Raw genomic sequence first — 22,606 nt, 5'->3', positions numbered from 1 at the left:
TCCATGGGTATCTCGGGACAGAACACCTCGTCCCTGCAGCCCAGTCAATTCTGAACCCCTCATGGTCCCCGGATCACCAAGGTGACCAGCTCCCATCTACGCCGGAGGCGTTTGAGGTGGCCAAGGACCTGATGTGCCTCTTGGTGCCGACCTCCTCACAGAGGAGGGACAAGTCACCCCACTTCCAGTCTAGGGGCAAACCGGTGCTGATGGCACACCGATCTCCAGCCCTGGCGCACATCTCCCTGCCACAGCCCATCCACGTAGGAGAGCCGCACCAATCCCCAGCCTCTTGGCACTGCTTTCTGGCAGACCAGGGCACAGCTCCTCCGTGGTTTCCCTATTCGGAGACCCCAGAGTCGGAGGCGGACTCTTACCGCCTCAGCAGGTCCAGATCCTGCCGGAGTCACCACCCCTACCCGGCACCGTGGCCTCAGCAGTGGCAGCCATAGTTTCAATGGCCCTTTTGGACACCCTGGGCATACCACCAGAGCCAGGGACAGGTCCAGGGTCCCAGTCGGTGTCATCAGTGTCCTTTGTCCCACCGGAGGCAACACTGGCACTGCCGACCAGAGCGCCAGCCCTGCTGTTACAAACAACAGTTCCACCACTGACCCTCCCATCAGTGGCATCGGCAATGTCTTTGGCTCCGACTCCACTGGCATTGATGAGGTTAGCACCACCGCATCCAGTGGCTCCTGCAGCACCGAGCCTTCAACCTCCAGCAGCCTTGGCACCGCATCCCATGGAATACCGCGTACCGAGAGATCCAAAGGGCGCTGAAGGCAATGAGCAGGGTCTGCTGCCAGGCCTCTTCTTGTCCTCGCCAGACGAAGCGGTCGCAAGGGCATCAGTGGCCCCAGCTCTGGAGGATAATAGGGTTCTCCAGCAGCTCCTATGCTGTGCTGCCCAAAGCCTAGGTATTCAGGCAGAGGAGGTGGTGGAGGAATCGGACCCAGTTGTGGACATTCTCGCCCTCGAGACCATCGTGGGTAGCCTTACTGCTGATAAAGATAATAATTGAAATGACTAAATCCCTGTGGCAGACCCCTCCTTCTTTGGCCTCTACGGCCAAAATATATGAAAGGCGTTATTTTGTCCCTTCACAGGAGTATAAACACTTATACCCACCCACCCCCTGACTCGTTGGTAGTTGATGCAGCCAATCAGCGGGAGCACCAGGGTTTCCAGGATCCCACCCCGAAAAATAGGGAGGCGAAGAGACTCGATCTGTTTGTCAGGAAGGTCTATTCGACGGGGGGACTACAGCCCTGCATCGCAAACCAGCAGGCTATCATAAGCAGATATGCACATAATATCTGTGCTGTAATGGCCAAGTTTGCAGAGCTCCTGCTGCAAGACTTTCGTACTGAGTTCTCCGCATTAGTGGAGGAGGGGAAGCTGGTCTCCTGAGCTACCCTACAGGCGGCTTTGGATGCGGCGGATGCAGCCTCATGTACACTAGCCACCGGGGTTGTAATGAGGTGGGCTTCCTGATTGTAGGTCTCTGGTCTACCGTATGAGATCTGCGGGGTGCCCACAGCCGTTTGAATCCTGCCCGCAGCTCCAGCGGCCGGGCTGGGGCCGGATTTAAAGGGCTCAGAGCTCCCTGCAGCGGCAGGAGCTCTGGGCCCTTTAAATCCCGGCCCCAGCCTGGCAAGGCTCGGGGTTCCCCACAGCCGCGGGAGCTGCAGGCCCTTTAAATCCCGCTGCAGTTGGAATTTAAAGGATCCGGAGCTCAGCAGCTATTGGAGCTCTGGGGGCTCCCAGCCACCTCTGCAGCTGGGAGTCCCGGGTTGATTTAAAGGCCCTGGGGCTCCCAGCCACAGCCAGTACCCCAGGGCCTTTAAATCTTGAGAGGCACCGCCTCTTCCGGTTGAGGCCACGCTCCCCTCAGGGCTCCAGCTGTACCGGTAAGTCCTGTAAGTTACTTTCAACCCTGCTCCTACCCCTCTGTCGGAGTAGCTGGCAAGAAGAAACTAAGGGGGTGGAGGGTTAGAAGGGCCTGAGACGTGACTCCAGGGTGCACCCAGGCCAACCCTATGGACACTGCCCAGGGAAAAATCTTCTGGCTGGCTTGCACGCGGTGTGCACACACCTGGTTGGAATGGACATGAACAAGACATCTCAAAGAACAACCTTTAACGAGAAGGTGAGTAACCCTTTTTTTCTTTGCCCCTCATTCCCCACTTTTGTGCATTTTCCCCACTGTCTTCTACATGTTTGGGAAGAGCACAGTCGTGTGATCTCTGACTGGTGGGTTGGGGCATTGCTTGGAGAGGGCAGAATAGGAGAGTACCTTAACTCTCTATTGCCTAATTTTCAGAGCTTTCAAATTTAGCCAGCCTCATATTCTGCAAGGCAGTGGTAGGCTTCATTAACTCTGTATTAACACGTTTCTTGGCAGTGTATTTCCCTTGTCTTTTTGAGGAATTGATGATAGTGAGGATGTGATTGACTGGCTTCCTCTGTGTACGTCGTTGCTACTCATTAGCTTGAGGTAGCAACGGCTCTCCAAAGTCTCTTTTACGTTTATAGGGGGAAGGGACTTTCCTGCAAGACTCCTGTGTTGAAGGGTGAAGTGGGTGAATTTTCAACGGAATAAGAACACCCTTTTAGATGAATACAGCTCTGAGAGGTGTGAACCGTTCCATTCGTCTCAAGCGATTGTGACGTTATACTCCATATCCTTTATGAAAATATACATATGATATGGATGAGACATAACTGAGAGATACTTTATGCAAGATGGCTCATGTGAGATATCATTGGAAAGGTTATGATTTGCTGAATGTGATTATCCAATTTGTATGTCTGTATCATTTCTGTATCTGAAGTTAGAAATATTGACCATATATCTGTATTTCAAATGTGCTACTTTGGGTATCATAGAATCATAGAATATCAGAGTTGGAAGGGACCTCAGGAGGTCATCTAGTCCAACCCCCTGCTCAAATCAGGACCAATCCCCAGACAGATTTTTGCCCTAGATCCTAATCCGCAACTAGCCCTTCAGGTACAAGAGTGAAAAACCAGACAGGGCTGATGGCCCATCAGCAGAGACAATGGACTGTGAAAGGGCTTAGTCATCTTCTTGATGCTCGAGACAGCCTACAAGTGATGGCTGTCACAGTCCTGCAGAGACATGGATCTGAGTCATGTGGTACTGCCCCCTACCCCCGGAATGTCAGTGTTTTTCCACTGGAAGACAAAGGGTTCCCGCCATACACAAGAGCTATATTAGACAGGGGAGTGACATCATTGTGGTTCTTCTCTGCCTCCCCACCCAAAGAGACACTGAAAAACACCTGGAAGCAAGAACTGAGGTGGGGGGAGAAAAGTTGATCCCAAGCTGGAAGGGCGCTTGGCTTGTGAGTAATAATACCTAAAGTCTCAAGTTGCAGGCCAGTGCAGTTGCCTTTTAAGACTCTGTAATCTGCCTGTGACAATATTTAGGGTGAGAGATTACTATTCGTAGCCAATTTCTTTAGTGAATCAAGCTTAGTTTCCGTGTTTTGTTTTGTTTGCTTAGCAAACAGAACAAAGCAGATTACTATCTCTTTAACCACTTAGAATCTGCCTTTTATAGTTAATAAAATCTGGTTTGTTTAGTATTAAACCCAGTTTATGTAATTTCTAACCGGGGGGTGGAAGGTGGGCAGGGGCTTGGAAGAAGTCATGCATATCTCTCTTCACATTGAGGGAGGGGACGAATTTTTTGAGTTTATTTTGTACAGATTTCTCTATAGTGCACGACAGTATTATTTTGGGTTTATTCCCCAAAAGGGGCATACACATGAGTGCTGGGTGAGTCCTCTCTCTCAGAGCTGACTTCAGTCTGTCTGCTGCTGGGTGTGTGTGTATGTGTGAGCGAGCGATCCAAGAGGCCAGAGAGCCTGATTCAGCAAAACAGAGGTAGGGAATCCAGGCTGGTGAAGCAGGAGAGTGTCACTGAAACCCCAGTACATCAGGTCCAGCCCGTCACCGTGGTGTTCTTATCCCCTTCCCTGCTCTTGCCATTGTGTGTCTGGTACATGTACAGACCAGAATGCCTGCTCTTCCTTCTGCAGCACATTTACTGAAATTGTAATGATACAGAGTTGATTAGCATGGCCTCTGCACAAGGATGAGATGCAAATTTATGTCACGTTTCCATGCCTGTTTTAAGTTGCAGAAGTCATCATTGTGCGTAATGCTGCTCTGCAGAGAATAGATTCATCCTGGGTGGGAGTTTTGTGCCGATCTCTCTCTTTTCCTTTTCTTTGCAACAGCTAGGTCCATCCTATAGCAGCCTATCCTCACATTACCATAGCAGTCGTCATATCTTGCATGCAGTACTACTCATCAGACTTCCTGGGTGGAACTTGCATAGATGACAGTGGGGATACATTTGTGGAGTGCTGAAGTACTTCAAGATTACAGACGCTACTTACACTTTCAGAAGAAGCCCCATGATGGATCTGAGCACCAAGCAGAAGCAGATTAAAAGCACTTATGGGCACAGGAAATGCTTTGAATCATGAGCCTTGAGTTAAAGAAGCAGTGCTTGTTCCTCTAAGGGCTGGTGTATGCTGAAAACTTATATTGGCGTAGCTATGTCTTTTAGGAGTGTGAAAAATCCATAGCCCTCAAAGATGTAGCTATGCTGACCTAACCCGCAGTGTAGACAGCGCCAGGGTGATGGAAGACTTCTTCCTTCTGTCGATCTAGCTACTGCCTGGTGGGGAGGTGGATTAACTACAGTGACGAGAGAACCCCCTCCTATCTCTGTATTGAGTGGCTATAATGAAGCACAAAAGCTGCACAGCTGGGGCACTGCAGCTGTGGCGCTGCAGTGTTTCAGGTATAAACTAGCCCTCAGTCACCACATGAATGTAAGCTCAGTGTCTCTCTCACAAAGGGGTTCCTGAAGAGCAAGAGGTCGTGAGAATGCAAATTGTAAGCGGTGATACTAAAGCTTTTAGTGTGTAATAATTTTTGTAATGTTTCTCAACCAGTCCTTTTGTACTGTTGAGTAGCTGGGGAGCTCGTGGGAAGTCCCTTCCCCCCGCCTGCCTCTGCACCAAAAAAGTTATATGAATTGGATAATATTAAAAGTAGCTTTTTGGTGCACAAGCCTGTGCCCTATCTCAGAATCTCCTTTCAAAATGATCCCAAATTTGCAATCTGACCTCTAAGCCAGTTCCTGTTGTATGTGAAATTTAAAGGCCTGTGTTGTGCAGGAAGTCAGATTATCTAATCTTGTTGTCCCTCCTGGCTTTAAACTCTGTGAATAATTTGGCCACACATGAATGTTCTGAGAACAGGAACATTTTACTTTCCTTTTCTCACAGGTGCCATGTCTCAGAAACCGCTTGATCCAGTGACCCAAATATGTACCACTAATACTACCCCAGAGTCCATTGATCACATCACTTTTCAAGACAATCTGAGTATTCTTATGGATTGTGGAGCACTTTGAAAAATCATCTGCTGAAAAGAAAGCTCATCACAATCTTAACTATGGAGCTAAGGAGAGGCAATTCAGATAACAGCAGAAAAGCTTAAGAGATCTATTTTCCAACTGTAGTGAGTGGGATACAGTGTGATGGGTTCCTTTAATAAACATGCACAAAGTGAAAATGTGCTAACACTAAAACAAGTAAAGTTCTCAAGGGGTTTCTTAGAAAATATTTAACCAACAACTTGCTGCATACTAAGACTAACTTTAAAGGGACATTTCCTATTAAATATCTATTTAACCTTGTGAAACTGCTATCAGAAGCTGTTTATACCCTGAGGCGGCTCTAGCTTTTTTGCTGCCCCAAGTACGGCAGTCAGGCAGCCTTCGATGGCTTGTTTGCGGGAGGACCCCAGTCCCATGGCTTTGGCGTACCTGCTGCCAAATTACCGCAGAATCCATGGGACTGGCGGACGTCCCACAGGCAAGCCATCAAAGGCTGCCTGACTGCTGCCCTCACAGGGATCGGCAGGGCGCCCCCTGTGGCTTGTCTCCCCAGGCATGTACTTGGAGCGCTGGTGTCTGGAGCTGCTGCTGTTTATACCCTACACCAAAAATGAATTTGTTTAAAAGCACCTCATAGTTCTGTATAAATATTATTATAGGACTGACTAGAGACCCCAGGCAAGCTTGTGGCCCCATAATGGTAGGCACTATGCTAATATATTGAGAAACAGTCCCTGCTCTGAGAGTTTGCAGTCTAAACAGACAAGACAAAGGGTGGGAGGGAGGGGAAGCAGAGCGACAGGGAGATTAGGTGACTTGCCCAAAGTCACACACTACTCCTAGATCTAGTAACTTGCTGGCCAGATCATGCTGTATTCCCAATAATCAATAACTCTACATCTGCATACTTCAGAGAACCAACAGCTTATCCAAATTGTTTTCTGGGGACAGAGGTCTTCTACTAACTTTTGTTGCAAATGCAGGATAGCAATATTTCAAAATACTGTATACACAGTGTTCTAAAAGCGGGTAACAATCTAAATGGATGATGGTGGTATGATGTAGAATACCACAGCTATTAGACAAGGAGTAAGAACTTTGGTAAAGGTTGCTAAAAAACGATTAAAAAAAATACCCCAAGTACTGTGTTTGGAAATTGGGGTTTTTTAACCTTTGTAGTTTTCAGCTGTTTTGGCAGTAGAGCTTTAAAAAAAAAAATTGCAAGATTTTTTTTTAATAATGGGAAAGTGTATTTTCATCTATCCTCAGAAACATTGAACTGTGTTTATTAAAACCTTTTTAAAAAATCACTTTCAGGCGCAGACTAAGCCTATAGAATTATCACGTGAAAGATGAGTGAAAATGAGGTTATAATGGAAATACTCGCACAACCTTAACTATAGCTGTTGCTAGTGCTTTGGCTATAATTACAAGACTAATTACTATGAATTTAGTGTCATGACCCTTCTGCTTTGTAAGGTTCTTCCCACGCAATCTCAACACTTGACATCCCAAGTGGACCATAAGTAGTGTTCTACTTACATTGCAATGAAAACAGCAATAGATTTTGTATGTCTAGCACTACTATATGATCCATTACTGGTTAGTGAAGTCTTATTTGGGATATTAAAAGGGCCAGTACCACTTGCAAATATGATTTATTATTAATTTTTGTTATCCTTCACATATTCTAGTTTGATGTTTTTGTAGATGTACAACAGACTATTAAATATAAAAACCTAAGTTAATAAAACATTAAGATCACATATTTAAACACTAGTCAGATACTGAGACTGTTAAGATCATCATTGCTATGCTAACTGATTTGTATTGTATATTGTCCATTAAAAATAACAGCATGTTACATAGATGAACATTTCCCAGCTTCTGAATGCTTAAGTTAGATTTGCATATACTGCTTTAGCTCTGTGAGCTGTGTGTACATTCATTAAAGGTAGTTTCTAATCACAGGATCACATTTTGCTAATACAATATAATAAACTTTTTATAGAATTTTAGGTACAAGCTTTTACAGTCTGTTACCATGTGCGTCAGACAAATGTAATTTATGCATGGGGAGATCCCTACAAAGTTATGTGACAAATTACTCCTGAGGGCATTCTGCGCCAAAAAATTAAAATTTCTGTGCACAATATTTTAAAATTCTGCAAGTTTTATTTGTCAATAAATAAATACAGGTGCTCCAGCATGGCAGTGGGGAGCACAAGCCACTGATTGTTGAAGGTGGGAGATCACCCTGCAGCCTCTCCACAACCTACCCCTGGGACCCAGACTCAATGGTGAGGCTGCACCAGACCCTCACACAGCACAAGGCCTGGGCCTATCCCAGAAACACCCTGGGGCACTGTCCCTCTGTGCCAGGTGCACCAGGTGTGAGGCAGGCAGGCTTAACCAGGCAGGGTCCAAGTGTGGAGGGGCTCAGTGTGTGGGGATCCAGGTGTGGGGTGAGAGGATTCTGTGTGTGACAGTCTGGGTGCAGCCAGCTCAGTAGGGGGATGAGACATGGGGGAATCTGGATGCACAGAGGCTCATTGGGGTGGGGGGTTCCAGGGGCAATGGGACTTTGTAGGGATTTCCAGATGAAAGTAGTTGGGGCTCAGTGGAGGGGTCTGGATGTGGGTTCTCAGCAGGAGGGTCTGGGTGCTGGGGGAGTGGGGCTTGGTAAGTTGGCGGTCTGGGTGCAGCGGGTTGGGGGGGTCAATAGCATGGGGGTCTGGATGTGGGGACTCAGGAATGTGCATGGGGTGGGGCTTGTCAGGATGGGGGTTTGAGTGCAGGGAGCTCAGTGGGGGAGGTCTGGGTGCAGGGGGACTCCAGATGCAGAGGTTATGGTTCAGTGGGGTTTGGGAATGGAGGGCTAGGTGGGTTCTGGCTGTATGGGGTGATGCTTGGCGGGGGTGTCTGTGTATGGGAGGTCCAGATGCATGAGGGTTGGGTGGATGGAGGAGCAGCCGCCCGCATTGTCATCCCTCCGCCCACAGGGGGTGGGTCTGACGCAGCTCCAGCCACACCTTGCAGGGGAAGAGGAAGTCCTGTTGTCCTCTGCCTCCAGCCCAGCCAGGACTAGCAGCTGATCCCTGGCTCAGGGTAGGAGCCCATGGCTGGGGTGTCCCCAGCCCTGCAGTGATTTATCTCTGTCAGCTGCTCTGGGGTCCTGAAACGATGTACCTGCACAGCTAGGGAGTGGTTTGTAACTGCACTTGCAGGTTTCCTTTGCTTCCATGTCAGAGAGTCATTTTCCTGCGGGGAAGCAAGGAAATCTGTGGGGGACGTGAATCCTGTGCCCATGTAGTGGTGCAGAATTCCCCCAGGAGTAACAAAGATATACTATATGTGTTGCAGTATTTGAGAAATAGTATGTTTTCATGCAATTAAAGACTGTGTATTAAAACATACACAGAAAGAGGCAGAGGTAAGTTGATGTTTCCTAACTTGAATGCTTAACTCCTAATTTTTCAAAATAGTTTTGTGCAACATTTTTGTTTTAAAAAATAGAAAAAAACTGTCTTACTCCTTGATTAACTAAACTCCTCTACAGTATGCTGTGCCACACATATCACATGGCATTGTTTCAAAGGATGATTTGAAATCTTTGGATGGAAGGTGCTAGAGAAACCTAAACTGCTGCTATTTGTATTTATTTGCCACTCCTCTTGTCTTCTCATACAGCCCTATGGAGGCAAACATGTCCTGTCAACACTTAACAAAAAGCATTGCTTATGAGAGCTGCATCACAGCTGTGAGTGGGGATGATGGCTTACCAGCACACATTCTATGAGAGAAACAACAAGAAGCAATGGTAGTAAGCTTGCATAAATCCAGGCTACCTGAGGAGATAATGCACCAGTCAGGTACCAATGCTTGCAGTGAATATAGCTGGTAATAAGGAACCTGACATTGATAGACATTTCAGTTTCAATAACTGTAAGAGCCACTTTCATTGTCTAAGTTTGAAACCTGTCTAGAAGGCTAAAAAGTCCAGCCTCTGTTGGATTAATTACTGTTTTGTATAGTGTTTTCAAATATAGTTAGTTCTCTTATATAGTACCACTTTAGTTGTTCTTGTACCTTTTCAAGGAAGGAGTTTCCCCCATAGCTACCTTTTTTCACCCTTTGTTTTCCCCCAAGGGGCTTAATTAATCTCTGTTAAAAGTTTTCTTAAAAGATTCATTAAAAGAAAGGTTTGAAATTTGTTCATGTGATTGGAACTGAGTGGAACCTGGGACAGTTTGAGGCTTGCATTTAATGTTAAATCTTTCAGTAGCTTGGCTAACAGAGCTAGACAAAAACAATATGAATATTTGCTCAGCTGTCAACTTTGTTGCTTGTGATGTGAAATCAATGACTACACTGGAAGTGGGATGTGAAGAGCTGTTTATATTTGTGAGAAAGGTGTTAGCAGTTTTGTGATGTTTGCTGACAGCCATGTACCTTCTTAGGAACTCTAGATTCTGCCTTTTATGATATCCCTGAGAAGTATTACTACTTTCAGTACTGAGCTGTTCTCTTTCCTTCCTATTTCAGTCTCTTATCTTTATATAAACAATGATTTTGAAAATGACATGTGTTTTGTAAAACGCAGAACACTACTTGCATTTCTGTTTGAGGACTTTTATTTTCCCTCATTGGCTTGGTGACTTTGTCCTCTGGCTGGCTATTGTTTTATTCAGAGATTTTTATGTTTATGAAGCCAGTGTAAGACTGCTGGGCCTATAGGGCTGGAAAAAATCCTGCTTAGTTTCTGGAGTTTGAAAAGTAGTAGTACAAAGTGGCTTAGTGAAGTGTTTGCTATGATTGCAACATACCACTTGAGGGCAATAGATCTTTTTTTCGCTCCTGTGCTTGATCCTACTTGAGTGTCATTATTCTTTTATTCATCCAGTGCAGTGCAACATTAACTGTGATTGTTAGACACTTGCTCTTGCATATTGATCAAATCTCTGCCATTTTATATATAAAAGAGCATAGCATACATCTCTTTTGTTACTGTTCTGAGGCTATGAATCCTTAACAAGCATGCGCTGCTCTCTGGGTAAATTTAAAATATACATATTTTTGCCAAAATGCTACTAATGTCATTTACGTTCTCTGCAGATCATTTCCTTTCATTCCTAAGAGAACCAAATTTTATCATGTTACTTTTCCTCAGTGATTCATTTGGTATGATTAATGCTAAGATTTTGTCATAGATATTTTTAGTAAAAGTCACAGTCAGGTCATGTGCAATAAAGAAAAATTCACAGAAACCGTGACCTGTCCTTGACTTTTACTAAAAATAGATATGATAAAATGGGAAGGGGCTGGGCAGCTGCGGGGTGGCAGGGAGCTCTGGGGCCCCCACAACCCATGGTAGCTCAGAGCTGCAGGGGTTCCCCCTGCCCTGGCGCATCCTCCAGGGAGTTGTGGCGTATCCCCACTGCCCATGGTGATTCGGAGCTTGGGGGCACGCTGCCTTAGGCGGTGGAGGTACCTCACAACTTGTTGCTGCGGGAGGCAGTGGGACCCTGCACCTCCTAGCCGCCGGGGCTGAAGTCACAGAGGTCTTTGGAAGTTATGGATTCTGTGACTTCCGTGACCTCCATGACAAAATCGTAGTCTTAAATATGATATCTCAGGAATTCATGTCAGCGACTTGTGACAAGGGTGGTCTCCTTGCAGCGGGTTGAATTCACCATTGTGTGGCGGACCGGTACAAAGCCTATACAGTGTTTAAATTCTACAGGATCCTGGTCTCGATCAGTGCATGGGATGGATGGGGTTTAGTGAACGAGGCAGCTGCTCAATATTTTTCTATATCTTCATAATTCAGTATGTGTCCCCATGCCTCATTTACTGCACAGCATACAAAGCTTGCATTGAATTAGGAATTTTTTTTATTTCCTCCTGGGCTTTTTAATTGCATTCATTACTCTAGTATTTGACAGTCCCAGAAACATTAATGAAATAATCTTCATAACATCCTACTGAGATTGGAAAATATCATAAATCATAGAAGGTTAGGGTTGGAAGAGACCTTAGGAGGTCATCTAGTCCATCCTCCTGCTCAAAGCAGGATCAACCCCAACTAAATCATCCCAGCCAGGGCTTTGTCAAGCCGGGCCTTAAAAACCTCTAAGGATGGAGATTCCACCACCTCCCTAGGTAACCCATTCCAGTGCTTCACCACCCTCCTTGTAAAAGAGTGTTTCCTTATATCCAACCTAAACCTCTTCCACTGCAACTTGAGACCATTGCTCCTTGTGCTGTCATGTGCCACCACAGCTTAGCTCCATCCTTTTTGGAACCCCCCTTCAGAATGTTGAAGGCTGCTATCAAATCCCCCCTCACTCTTCTCTTCTGCAAACTAAATAAGCCCAGTTCCCTCAGCCTCTCCTCATAAGTCATGTGCCCCAGCCTCCCTAATCATTTTCACTGCCCTCTGCTGGACTTGCTCTAATTTGTCCACATCCTTTCTGTACTGGGGGGTCCAAAACTGAATGCAGTACTCCAGATGTGGCCTCACCAATGTCGAATAGAGGGGAATAATCACTTCCCTCGATCTGCTGGCAATACTCTTACTAATGCAGCCCAATATGCCATTAACCTTCTTGGCAACAAGGGCACACTGTTGGCTCATATCCAGATTTTCGCCCATGTAATCCCTGGGTTTACTCTGGTTTACAGAGAGAACTGTAAGCACAGAATATTTAAGGCCAAAATTTGCAAAATTATCTGCCAATTTTGGTTGAATTAACCAACTTTGAGATGTCTGGGATCTGATTTTATTTCCAAAGCTGCTGAGCAGTCACAAATCCCATTGACTTTGATTGGAGTGGTTGGTGTACTCAGCGCTTTTGAAGATCATATCCTACACGTTTGTAGTTAGGAACCCAGAAAATGAGGACTGCCTAGCTAGTGGCCACCTCTGAAAATATTTGTCTAAGTGACTTGCCCGACATCCTATTAAAGAGTCCATTCCAAGCTCTAGATGCCATTGACACTTCCTAAATTATACAAAATGTGAAATAAACTCAGTTATTCCCACAAACACAATACCCTGTACACAGCAAAGACCACAGTAACAAAAACCTTAAACCCTCCAAAATCATCTCTATTTAGTTTCATAATTCTGTTTGCTCCTCATGAGTGAGGGAGAAGTGGTGGATCTTGCAGTACACCCAGACAATTAGAAACCTGAGTTCTGTTCCTTGCTCTGTCAAAAGTCAAGTGTGTGATCTGGTATTTCATCTGTAAAATGGAGTGCAGATTATGTTTGTCTGCTTCCTTGGGTAGAGGTGAGAGTTCTTGCTTAGGCCTGGTCTACACCTAAAATTTAGACCAACCTAGCTTCATCGTTCACAGAGACGTGCCATGACATTTTTAGTCAGACATGCAAAATAGTGTCTTCTCTTCAGTGTGACTTCACATGGACCATACATGCAAGGTCGCACTATGCGGAGGATGTCACTTTGTTTGCATGTTCGAGGGCTGAATGGAATCATCTTGCAGGCACAGACCATCCTGGGGCATGCCACAGATCACTCAGGGCTATGAAAAATGTTGTGACCTGTGCGACGTAGTTAGGTCGACATAACCTCCACTGTTGATGCAGCTAGGTCAACAGAAGAATTCTTCCATCAACCTATCTACCAGCTCTTGGAGAGGTGGATTAACCATATCGATGGAAAACTACTTCTGTCAGTGCAGGAAGCAACTGTGCTATGAGGTTGCAGCACTGTAGCTGTTCTGCTGTAATGTACGCACACCCTTAGTAACAGAGGTGGTTGTGAAGTGTGTAGAACTATTAACACTGCTCGGTGGAAGAGGTGAGAGTTGAGCTGGTGGTCTAGGGCATCTTTCACTGAACCAAATTTGGTCTATGTCCTGTCTGGAGCGATAGTGCTGCATGGTTATTTCAAAATGACGAAAAATGTTCTGCAGAATCAGAGACCATGTGCAGTGAAGTTGAAATTTTCAGAAAATTAAGAATAAGTTGTTTAACAATTTCTACTGTGCATGTACAGAAAATGAGTTTCTTCAGCTTATAACTGTGCCAAATCTGGGCATTTGATCACGAGTAAAAATCAACTCCCTGACTTCAGGACTTCCCCTGCCAATTTTCAGGTTTCTGTTGCAAATCACAGTAGTGCTAGACCTGGTCAAAAATAGGCTGAAAAAATGTAACAGTGGCTAACCTACCAATTTGCACTAACCTTATTCTCAAAAACAGCTGCAACATTTTTGATCAAACCAAAACATTCAGGTTGAGAAAATTTAAATTACTCTGTCTCTCCAGACCCAGGCAGAATTCATACATTGGTACTGAAAGCAACAAAAGACCAAAGAATCATAGAATTATAGAAATGTAGGGCTGAAAGGGATCTCAGAGTCATCAAATCCAGCCCCGTGTGCTGAGGCATGACCAAGTATTTCTAGACCATCTCTGACAGGTGTTTTGTCCAACCTGTTCTTAAAACATCCAATGATGAGTATAAAACAACTTCCCTTGAAAGCCTATTCCAGAGCTTAACTATCCTTAGAACTAGAAAGCTTTACCTAATATCTAACCTAAATCTCCCTTGCTGCAGATTAGATCTATTACTCCTTGTCCTACGTTCACTCAACATGCGGAATAATTGATCACTATCATCTTTATATCATGTTTGAAGACTGTTATCAGGTCCCCTCTCAGTCATCTTTTCTGAAGAGTAATGTGCCCAGTTTTTTAACCTTTCCTCATAGGGCAGGTTTTCTAAACCTTTCGTCACTTCTGTTGCTCTCTTCTGGATTCTCTCCAGTTTGTCTCCGTCTTTCCTAAAGTGGGGTGCCCAGAATTGGACCCTTTATTTCAGCAGAGGTCACACCGGTGCTGAGTAGAATGGGACAGTCACCTTCTGTGTCTTACAGATAACACTCCTGTTAATACTCCAGAAAGATGCTAGTTTTTTTTTCGCAGCTGTGTCATTTTGTTGAGTCTCATTCAGGGTATGGTCCCCATATCCTTTTCAGCAGTACTATCACCGAGCCAGTTAGTCCCCATTGCACAGTTGTGCATTCGAAGTTGCCTTCATAACTGTAGTACTTTGTACTTGTCTTTGTTGAATTTCATCTTGTTGAATTCAGGCTGGTTCTTCAGTTTTGTCAAGGTAATTTTTAACTGTAATCCTGTCCACCAAAGAGCTTGCAATCCCTCCTATCTTGGTGTCATCGGTAAACTTTATAGCATACTATCCACTCCCTAATCCAAGTTATTAATTGAAATATTGAATAGTACCAGACCCAGGACTGACCCTTGTGGGACCCTCCCTGTTTGACAGTGGACGATCAGATCCAGACTAACACAGCTACCCCTCTGATGCTCTTTTTAAAGATGTCAAACTATAGTGCCAACTATTATGTTAATGCATCATTGTGAAAACAACATCTGCCCTGAATGACTGCTACTTCCTAGCCATTTTTTAAGAGAAACAAGGGTGACTGGGTTGGGGAGGGGGCGAGGGGGCAGGGAGGAGGAAAGTCTGTTACAAAGTGCTTAGATGAACATCTGATGAATATAAATCAGCACAAATACTTCAAACTTTTAAGGTTCTTTGGGAAACTTAAAATAATAAAGGGCACTGAGGAATGTATTTTAGACTTTTCAGAAGCTTTTGTAAAAAGACTAGATGAAACTGAAAGGCCACAGATATAAAACTGATAAGAGGAAATACTAGTTCATATAATGCACACTTAGCCTGTGGAATTCTCTGCCAAAATAGATGAGTGAGTTCAAGAGTTTAGCAAGTTTCAAAAAAGGAGGGGACGCTTTTCTATAGATAATGAGAACATTGAATTTAAAAATGAAGAGCCTTGGAAGGGATGTAAACTTTCCTACTTCAGGGCATAAGACAAGTTCGATCTGTGCACATGCCTTGGGTCTGTTTGCTGGATGGAAGAGCTAAAACAAGCTCAGTTTACTGCTGCTGCTAATGAGCCATCAGGTGCCACGTATTAAGCCAAGGTGGGTGAGGTAATATCTTTTACTGGACCAACTTCGGCAATGAATTTAGCAGTGACAATCTCAGTTTCCCAGACCTGAGGAAGAGCTCTTTGTACACTCAAAATCATGTATCTCACAATAGAAGTTGGTCCAATAAAAGAGATTACCTCACCTACCTTCTCTCTCTAATATCCTGGGACTGACACAGCTACAACGACACTACATGCTTATTGAAACAGTCCTCCTTCCCATGCATTTGTGCCCTAATCTTGCACCACAGTCTGTTAATGGCGGGCGTAGGATGTCATTATGGCAGAATGGAGGATATGTCTGTGTCAATTTACATTCGATTTGCTGTTTTGTGAACACCATGTTATATTTTCAACCTACTTTTTCAGTGTAGTCTTTATTCGTGACTTTGAGCATTAGTTCTGTAGCATTTGTGGTTCTGAGCAATGGTCTAGCGGGTAAGATGCTGGACTGGGTATTAGGAGACCTGGGTTCTATTCCTGACTGCCACAGATATGCTGGGTGATCTTGGATATGTCACCTCCCCTTTGAGTTAGTTGGGGACTGGTCCTGCCTTGAGCAGGGAGTTGGACTAGATGACCTCCTGAGGTCCCTTCCAGCCCTGATATTCTATGATTCTATGAAAAGCTTGACACCAAATGCAGAGACTCTCAGCTGGTCTACATTGGGAACCTACATTGGTATAGCTGTGTGTCTGCCATTTCATCACCAGAAACGGAAGAACACCTTGGAGAGAGTGCAGGCAGGAGGGACTTTGCCTCCCCTAAAGATGGTGACCAAATCCAAGGACTCACAGCAGTGGTGAAGACACTGATGTGTATGCGCGCGCGCCCATTGAGGAGGAAGTTGTTTCCAGATCTGTAAGGGCAAGTCTACACTACAAAATTAAGTTGACCTAAATTATGTCGATATATAGGCACTGCAGTAATTAAATCGCTTGTGCATGTCCACACTAAACTTCTTGTGTCAGCAGTGCACGGCCTCACCAGAAGTGCTTGCACCAATTTAACTGTCAGTGTGGGGCATTTATGGGATGGCTTCTGAAAGGCAACCACAGTCGATGTAAGCAACACAGAGTCTATGCTGATGCTGCATCGACCTAACTACATCCACCTCCTGTGGAGGTGGAACTATTAAGTCGGTTTAGTGGGATTGATACATTGTGGGGTTTATGTTTTAGTGTAGACACTTGCAGAGTTAGATCTGGTCTATACTACAGAGTTAGGTCAACATGAGGCAGCTTATGTCAGTCTAACTCTTGTGCTCTTTCTTTAAAAGTGTGTGTAAGTAATTCCTTTGCTAAACCTGTGTTTCTTGCTTTACTGCCATGTCACTGATGGGGTTACTTAGCAAACCAGAGCTTCCACAAGCTAGTTGTGAGGGAATGAGTCTAAGCAACAGGGGGTTCAGGAGTGCTGTGGCACTGGTTCCGAGGGCTAGGTGGCTGGACTACAGGGTCCCACTGTCGAAGAAGGGTGTCATACATGGGATCTGCATCTGGGATTGTTCATGAGAGACCCAGAGCTAGAACCCGTGATCTGGCACTGCCCATGCTCGGGGACTTAGAAGAAATGGGGTTCTGTAGTTGAATTACATAACAAAAGGCTGGTGTCCAGAGAGTGGGCTGGACCCACTTGTGACAGTTGTATTCAGAGAAACTGAATGTGGCATGATGCCAAAGACCATATCTTTATGTATTTTCACTAGTCACAAGGCTTTCAGTGGGCCTGTCTTCTCACATCCTCTGGATTTCCCTAGATATCCCTGCACTGTCATAGCTCTGGTTATTCAGCTGGATGTGAAGGCACTCCTTTTACTCTAATCAGTCTTACTTTGATATCTAGACTAAGGGGCTAGTAGTCTAATCTATTGTTCTTTCTACAATCCTCTGATCTTTGGGGCTGGTCTTCTGTTCTTATATCATTAACGTTTTCCTCAATATAATCTGTTCTAGTCGTATGCATTTGTCTGTTACCATGAAGAAGGCAAGCTTCCCTAGACAGCAGGAGTCTTGGAAGTCTTCATGCAGTAAATTTTGTTTGGTAACTTACAGAAGAGCCTTAACCATGAATTGACACTCCTCCCCTAAAATCCTTTATTTAGATATTCAGCTGTGATTTATAGCCTACGGAGGTATCAAGTGGATCGGACAGGACTTTGTGGGTCCCTGGGACTGAAGTACCATACTAACTCCATTACCTCTTAAATCATCCCCATACTCTGTGCTGCTGGAATCTAGCTTTTTCCTGCAAATTTCAAAATTTCACTGATGTCATTGTAGGTAAAACTAAATTGAGATGTTGCGGGATGTAGGGGGCTCCGATTAACCAAGATTCTGTTATCTTGAAGGTCTGTTACCAGATAGAGGAGAGAGATGATGTGAAGAAAGGATCAGAGTGGGTCTTGCAGGACTTGTAGACCCTGAACCTCTGAGCCATGGTTCTCTAGGGATCTCAAACTAATGAAACTGTTTGGAAGAAGAGAGCTGTTGCATCCTCCTATGCAATCAGATGACCAGAACCATGCAGGGATGTTGGATGGGAGGGAGAGAATGTAAATGGTAATTGTGTCATTTGAGATACATTTCACTAATCCTTATTAGGTACTTTCATTTGTGCGCCAATGGAAAAACTGGATTGGCATGGGAACCGTTTCTTGCATTTGAAGATATTCCATTATTGCCACCGGCTGTTAGTGTTGGGCACGTCTGGGTTGTGATTGCATGTATGGAGGCAGTGGGAATGTTGGACAGAGATCAACTCTTCACCGGAGTTGCTGTAAAATTATATTTGCAAGCTATTTCCTGAGCAAGAGGCCGTTAGTAGTGCATTCCTCTCAAATCCAAGAAGTGCAGTGACCTTGCTGAGGATATTTTCCCTTGTGAACATGTGTCCAAAGATCACTTCTGCTTTTTCTCTGCTGAGGGAGGATAGGTTGGGTCCCCCTCTTCCACCTCAGTGGTTGAGCACCAGAACTTCAGTGAACTTAAATGAAAGCTGTGAGTGCTCAGCATCTCTGAAAATCAGGCCGTACTTTGAAATTAAAAAGTTTTAAATGTGGCAGGCAGGTGGGTCTGTACCCACAATACATCAAGTTCTATATTTATTTGTCCTGAGTGCCAATCCATGGTAGCTGACAAGCTACTTTCAAAAGCAGAGACACTTTACATTCACTGCATTGCCAGTTTACACACATTCTATCATTTTGCTGAATCTCTCCATTTACTGTACATCTATCCTATCTTCTTTGTCCCGTATAGTGTGCCATGGAGAAGGTCATGGCAGGGTGATAGTTCCACATAATATTGAATCTTGTTGGACCTTGAAGTCCCATCATCTTGCATTTCTGAACTTTTTCCAAAGAGCTAGTGTGGCAGTCCCACAACTTTCTAATGGGTACTTTGAGGCATTGTGTATATTCATTTTTTTTATGAAGTCCCTTTAAATACTCTTTTAAAGTGTTCTTGTATTTGTAAATATATGTAATACAACATGAGTTTTTCTGTTCCCCCTGAGGGCTATAAAGGTCTTTTCAGCAGCGGAAAAAGAAACTGACTAATGTCCTGATCCTGTACTTGAATCCATTCAGTCAAAAGAGTTCACGTGCATGGATCCAGTTGCAGGATTGGACTCTGAGTTAATATCCAGGAAAATGAAGCAGAATGCAGGCAAATGCACAAATAACAAATTGAGAATATTTTGTTACTGACTTTTTTCAGTATTGCTAATCTTGGTTTTTGCATAATGTGTATCTGAGGATTTACCTTCTCAAGAGTATCTTTTCTCGACCTCATTAAGTTTTAGTTGGGACACTGCACATAGAAAGGAGAGCAAGACCTTGGGGAAGTAAATAGCTTTGTGTCTTAAGCCAGGCTAGTCGATCTGAGAGAGACCAATGTAGAGTGCCTTGACTTTGAGAGTGACTAGATGGATTGTGGGGAAACCCAAATATCCTTGGCTTACAAATAGATGCCTTTGTGAATTTCCTTTGAGGAGGGATTTGATAGCTGCTTTCAACTACCTGAAAGGGAGTTCCAAAGAGGATGGATCTAGACTGTTCTCAGTGGTACCTGATGACAGAACAAGGAGTAATGGTCTCAAGTTGCAGTGGGGAAGGTTTAGGTTGGCTATTAGGAAAAACTTTTTCACTCAGAGAGTGTTGAAGCACTGGAATGGGTTACCTAGGGAGGTGGTGGAATCTCCTTCCTTAGAGGGTTTTTAAGGCCTGGCTTGACAAAGCCCTGGCTGGGATGATTTAGTTGGGGTTGGTCCTGCTTTGAGCAGGGGATTGGACTAAATACCTCCTGAGGTCCCTTCCAACCCTGATACTCTATGATTCTATGTTTGACTAGTCTCACTTGCAACATTAGAGGGCACTGTTGCTACAAGCTGCTAATGTCGTGCACTCACTACTGATGGAGAAATGAGCAGTGTGGATTTTTGTAGTCCTGTCTCTGTGTTGGTCTTTGGAGCTATGTAATTGACTGTTACAAGTTTTTCTTTCAAGGGTCACCCTCCATGCTTCTGTCCTATCCTCTGGCTTTGCTATGTGGTTGTGCAGTTTCATTTCCAGCATTTAAGTAGATAGGGTATGGCTGAATTGTTCCAGATGCCCACTGGTTCTTTCAGATCTTTCACTAGGCTGTCTAATATGTCCTGCAGCCTTTTTGCATGTTAGAAGGCTTTTGGAACTTGAATGATGCCAGAGTTGCCTAGTTATCTTTTGCATTCTCTGTCTTGCAACTGATAGAGCCAGATCTAAGTGTTGTTTCCAGTCTGTTTAAATCAGGCACCTTTAAAGTTCAAGGATGCATTAACATAGGAGTACATACGTACTGTTACAAGTTATCAGAAAATGTTGACTTGTCCACCAGCAAAGCTCATCAGTAGAAAGGAGCTTGTCTGGAGAAGGAGGGGCAAAATTGATGTCTAGTAGGGGGACAGAGAGGAGATTTTTCTTCTCCTTTCCTCCCCGTCTCTTACCTTCTGTTGCTCCAGCACATAACAGATCCCCAGCCAGAGCATCAGTAAAACTGATGCAATTCTACAAACTTCCTTTGTTCAGTTTGCTATTTCCTTTAAGCACAGCAGCAGCAAAGTGAAATTTACCATAAGAAGGTCTGTTTCACTTTTATGCCTCCTGGAGCTCAGTTTGCTTAAAGCTTCCCAACATGGGGATTTTTCTAGCATAATTCTGCTGGTATAATATAACTCCTTATGTGGCTACTCTTATTGTGGAATAGGTGTGTCTACATGAGGAGTTACACTGGTATAACTATGTGGTAAAATTCCCCCACCTCCCTGAGGAAATTTGCCCAGGGACCACTGGCAGCAGGAGAGTAAGCTGGTGTTGGGTTTTTTTCACATACTCTTTGAGCTTTCAGGGAAGAAAGCCAAAATCTGATAGGGAAAGTCAGGTCTGCATCTTCTTTTACTGGGAAAGTGAAATTTGAACCAAAATTTCAGTGTTCTGAAAATGCTTTTACTCCATAGCTAGTTTGGAAGGTCTCACCTTGTGCTGTAGAAAATTGTTTAAAATTATGTCTGTTCCAAAAAGAGGTGCTACAAGATGGTTATGCAAGGCCCTCTTCTGGTAAGGGGTCTGTTCCTTCTACGAGATCTCTCTTCATCCTGCGTTCATATCAGTACTCTAGCAGTAACATCACATTTTTCATTTTGTAAACTTTTTCTGGAAGCATTCACTGTGGGTAATGCAACCACTGATGACTGATCAGACACCCCAGTGAATACAAGCAAGGAAACAGTCTTCCCCAGGCCCAGCCAGGACTCCTCTCCTGGACTTCCACTGTGCTCTCCTATCCTTTGGACCCTCAGCCTATGGCACAAGGTACTAGAAAGATCTCGGATGAGATAACCCTGCTAGATGCCAGTGATATCATGTTTCTATATTTAGTCAGTATCTAGGACCAGATTGTCTAGGGTAGGATAGCACATCTTCCCAGAGCTGGCACACATACTTTGAGGTGTTCCTCTCTAACCACGAAAGCCCTTGGCCTTATGGGCCAGGTGCAGTAGGTATCAGTGGTGGATAAGCATGATGGAGAATCCACATAACCCTGTCAACCTGACTGTGTGGGACATTAACAAATCCAAAAACTCAGCCAAATGTAAAGTTTGGAAAGCCAGTGTGGTCTGACTGCATTAACAGCACAGAGTAGTTGTCTCCATTACATACTAGCTCCACCATCAGCAGCACTTGAGCTTCAACCCACACCCCTGATGGGTCAATTAGTTTGAGTTTAAAGCATCACTTACTTCACGCTACAGGTTTTGTGTTTGTTCATGGGACTTGGGTTAGTGGCAACACTCGAGTTATGTCTTAGCTAACAACGTTGAAACGAAGACAAGCCCAGAAACTGATTAAACTCTTCTGCAAGACACTGCACCTTCTTTTCCCTGTGCATAACCTACGCTCATGGGTAGATCTGTTTCTGATATCTGCCAACCTCATAAATAATATGGTTAGTGACAGTACTGACACTATTGATCTCTCTGATCATGCAGCTGTCTTCCTGGATTTGCAATTTACCCTCATTCATAGATTCCATGGACAGAAGGGACTATTATGGTCATCTAGTCTGACGTCCTGTATACAGGCCGTAGAACTTCTCCAATTTAATTCTTAAAGCAGATCTTTTAGAAAAATGTCCAGTCTTGAGTTAAAAATTGCCAGTGATGGAGAATCTACCATGACCCTTGGTAAATTGTTCCAATGGTTAATTATCCTCTATGTTAAAGTTTACACCTTATTTCTAATTTGAATTTGTCTGGCTTTGACTTCCAGCCATTGGATATTGTTAAATCTTTATCTGCCAGACTAAGATATCATGTATATCTTATAGACTATGACCAAGCCATGCCTTAACCTTTTCTTTGTTAATTTAAACAGGTCGAGCTCCTTGAATCACAGAATCATAGAAGATTAAGGTTGGAAGAGACTCTAGGAGGTCCGCTAATCCAACACCCTGCTCAAAGCAGGACCAACTCCAACTAAATCATCCCAGCCAGGGCTTTGTCAAACTGAGCCTTAAAAACCTCTAAGGAAGGAGATTCCACCACCTCCCTAGGTAACCCATTCCAGTGCTTCACCACCCTCTTAGAACCTCGCTTCAGGTAGCTGAAGGCTGCTAT

At 44.4% G+C, this 22,606-nt stretch overlaps 1 protein-coding gene and 1 non-coding gene across 15 annotated transcripts in view; both read left to right on the top strand.

Moving 5' to 3' along the window:
• ST3GAL3 (ST3 beta-galactoside alpha-2,3-sialyltransferase 3) overlaps positions 1 to 22,606 on the top strand; it is a 464,990-nt gene that overhangs the window by 59,069 nt on the left and 383,315 nt on the right. Inside the window, exon 1 of one of the 14 annotated variants that reach the window (XM_050961193.1) lies at positions 9,206 to 9,318. The exons of 12 other annotated variants lie outside the window; for them this stretch is intronic. In XM_050961193.1, coding sequence (XP_050817150.1) covers positions 9,264 to 9,318 — 55 coding nt within the window. In that variant the 5' untranslated portion in view covers positions 9,206 to 9,263. Of the gene's footprint in view, positions 1 to 9,205; positions 9,319 to 22,520; positions 22,543 to 22,606 lie in introns of those variants that run through there. One more of the 14 variants, XM_050961197.1, reaches the window with a different exon arrangement.
• On the top strand, positions 4,053 to 4,161 carry LOC127056103 (U6 spliceosomal RNA). The gene has a single exon (XR_007775744.1). It is a non-coding gene; the product is annotated as a U6 spliceosomal RNA (small nuclear RNA).

This window comes from Gopherus flavomarginatus, chromosome 7 (assembly GCF_025201925.1).
Source record: "Gopherus flavomarginatus isolate rGopFla2 chromosome 7, rGopFla2.mat.asm, whole genome shotgun sequence".
Classification (NCBI taxonomy): domain Eukaryota; kingdom Metazoa; phylum Chordata; order Testudines; family Testudinidae; genus Gopherus; species Gopherus flavomarginatus.
This window is presented reverse-complemented; position numbering and strand designations above follow the sequence as displayed.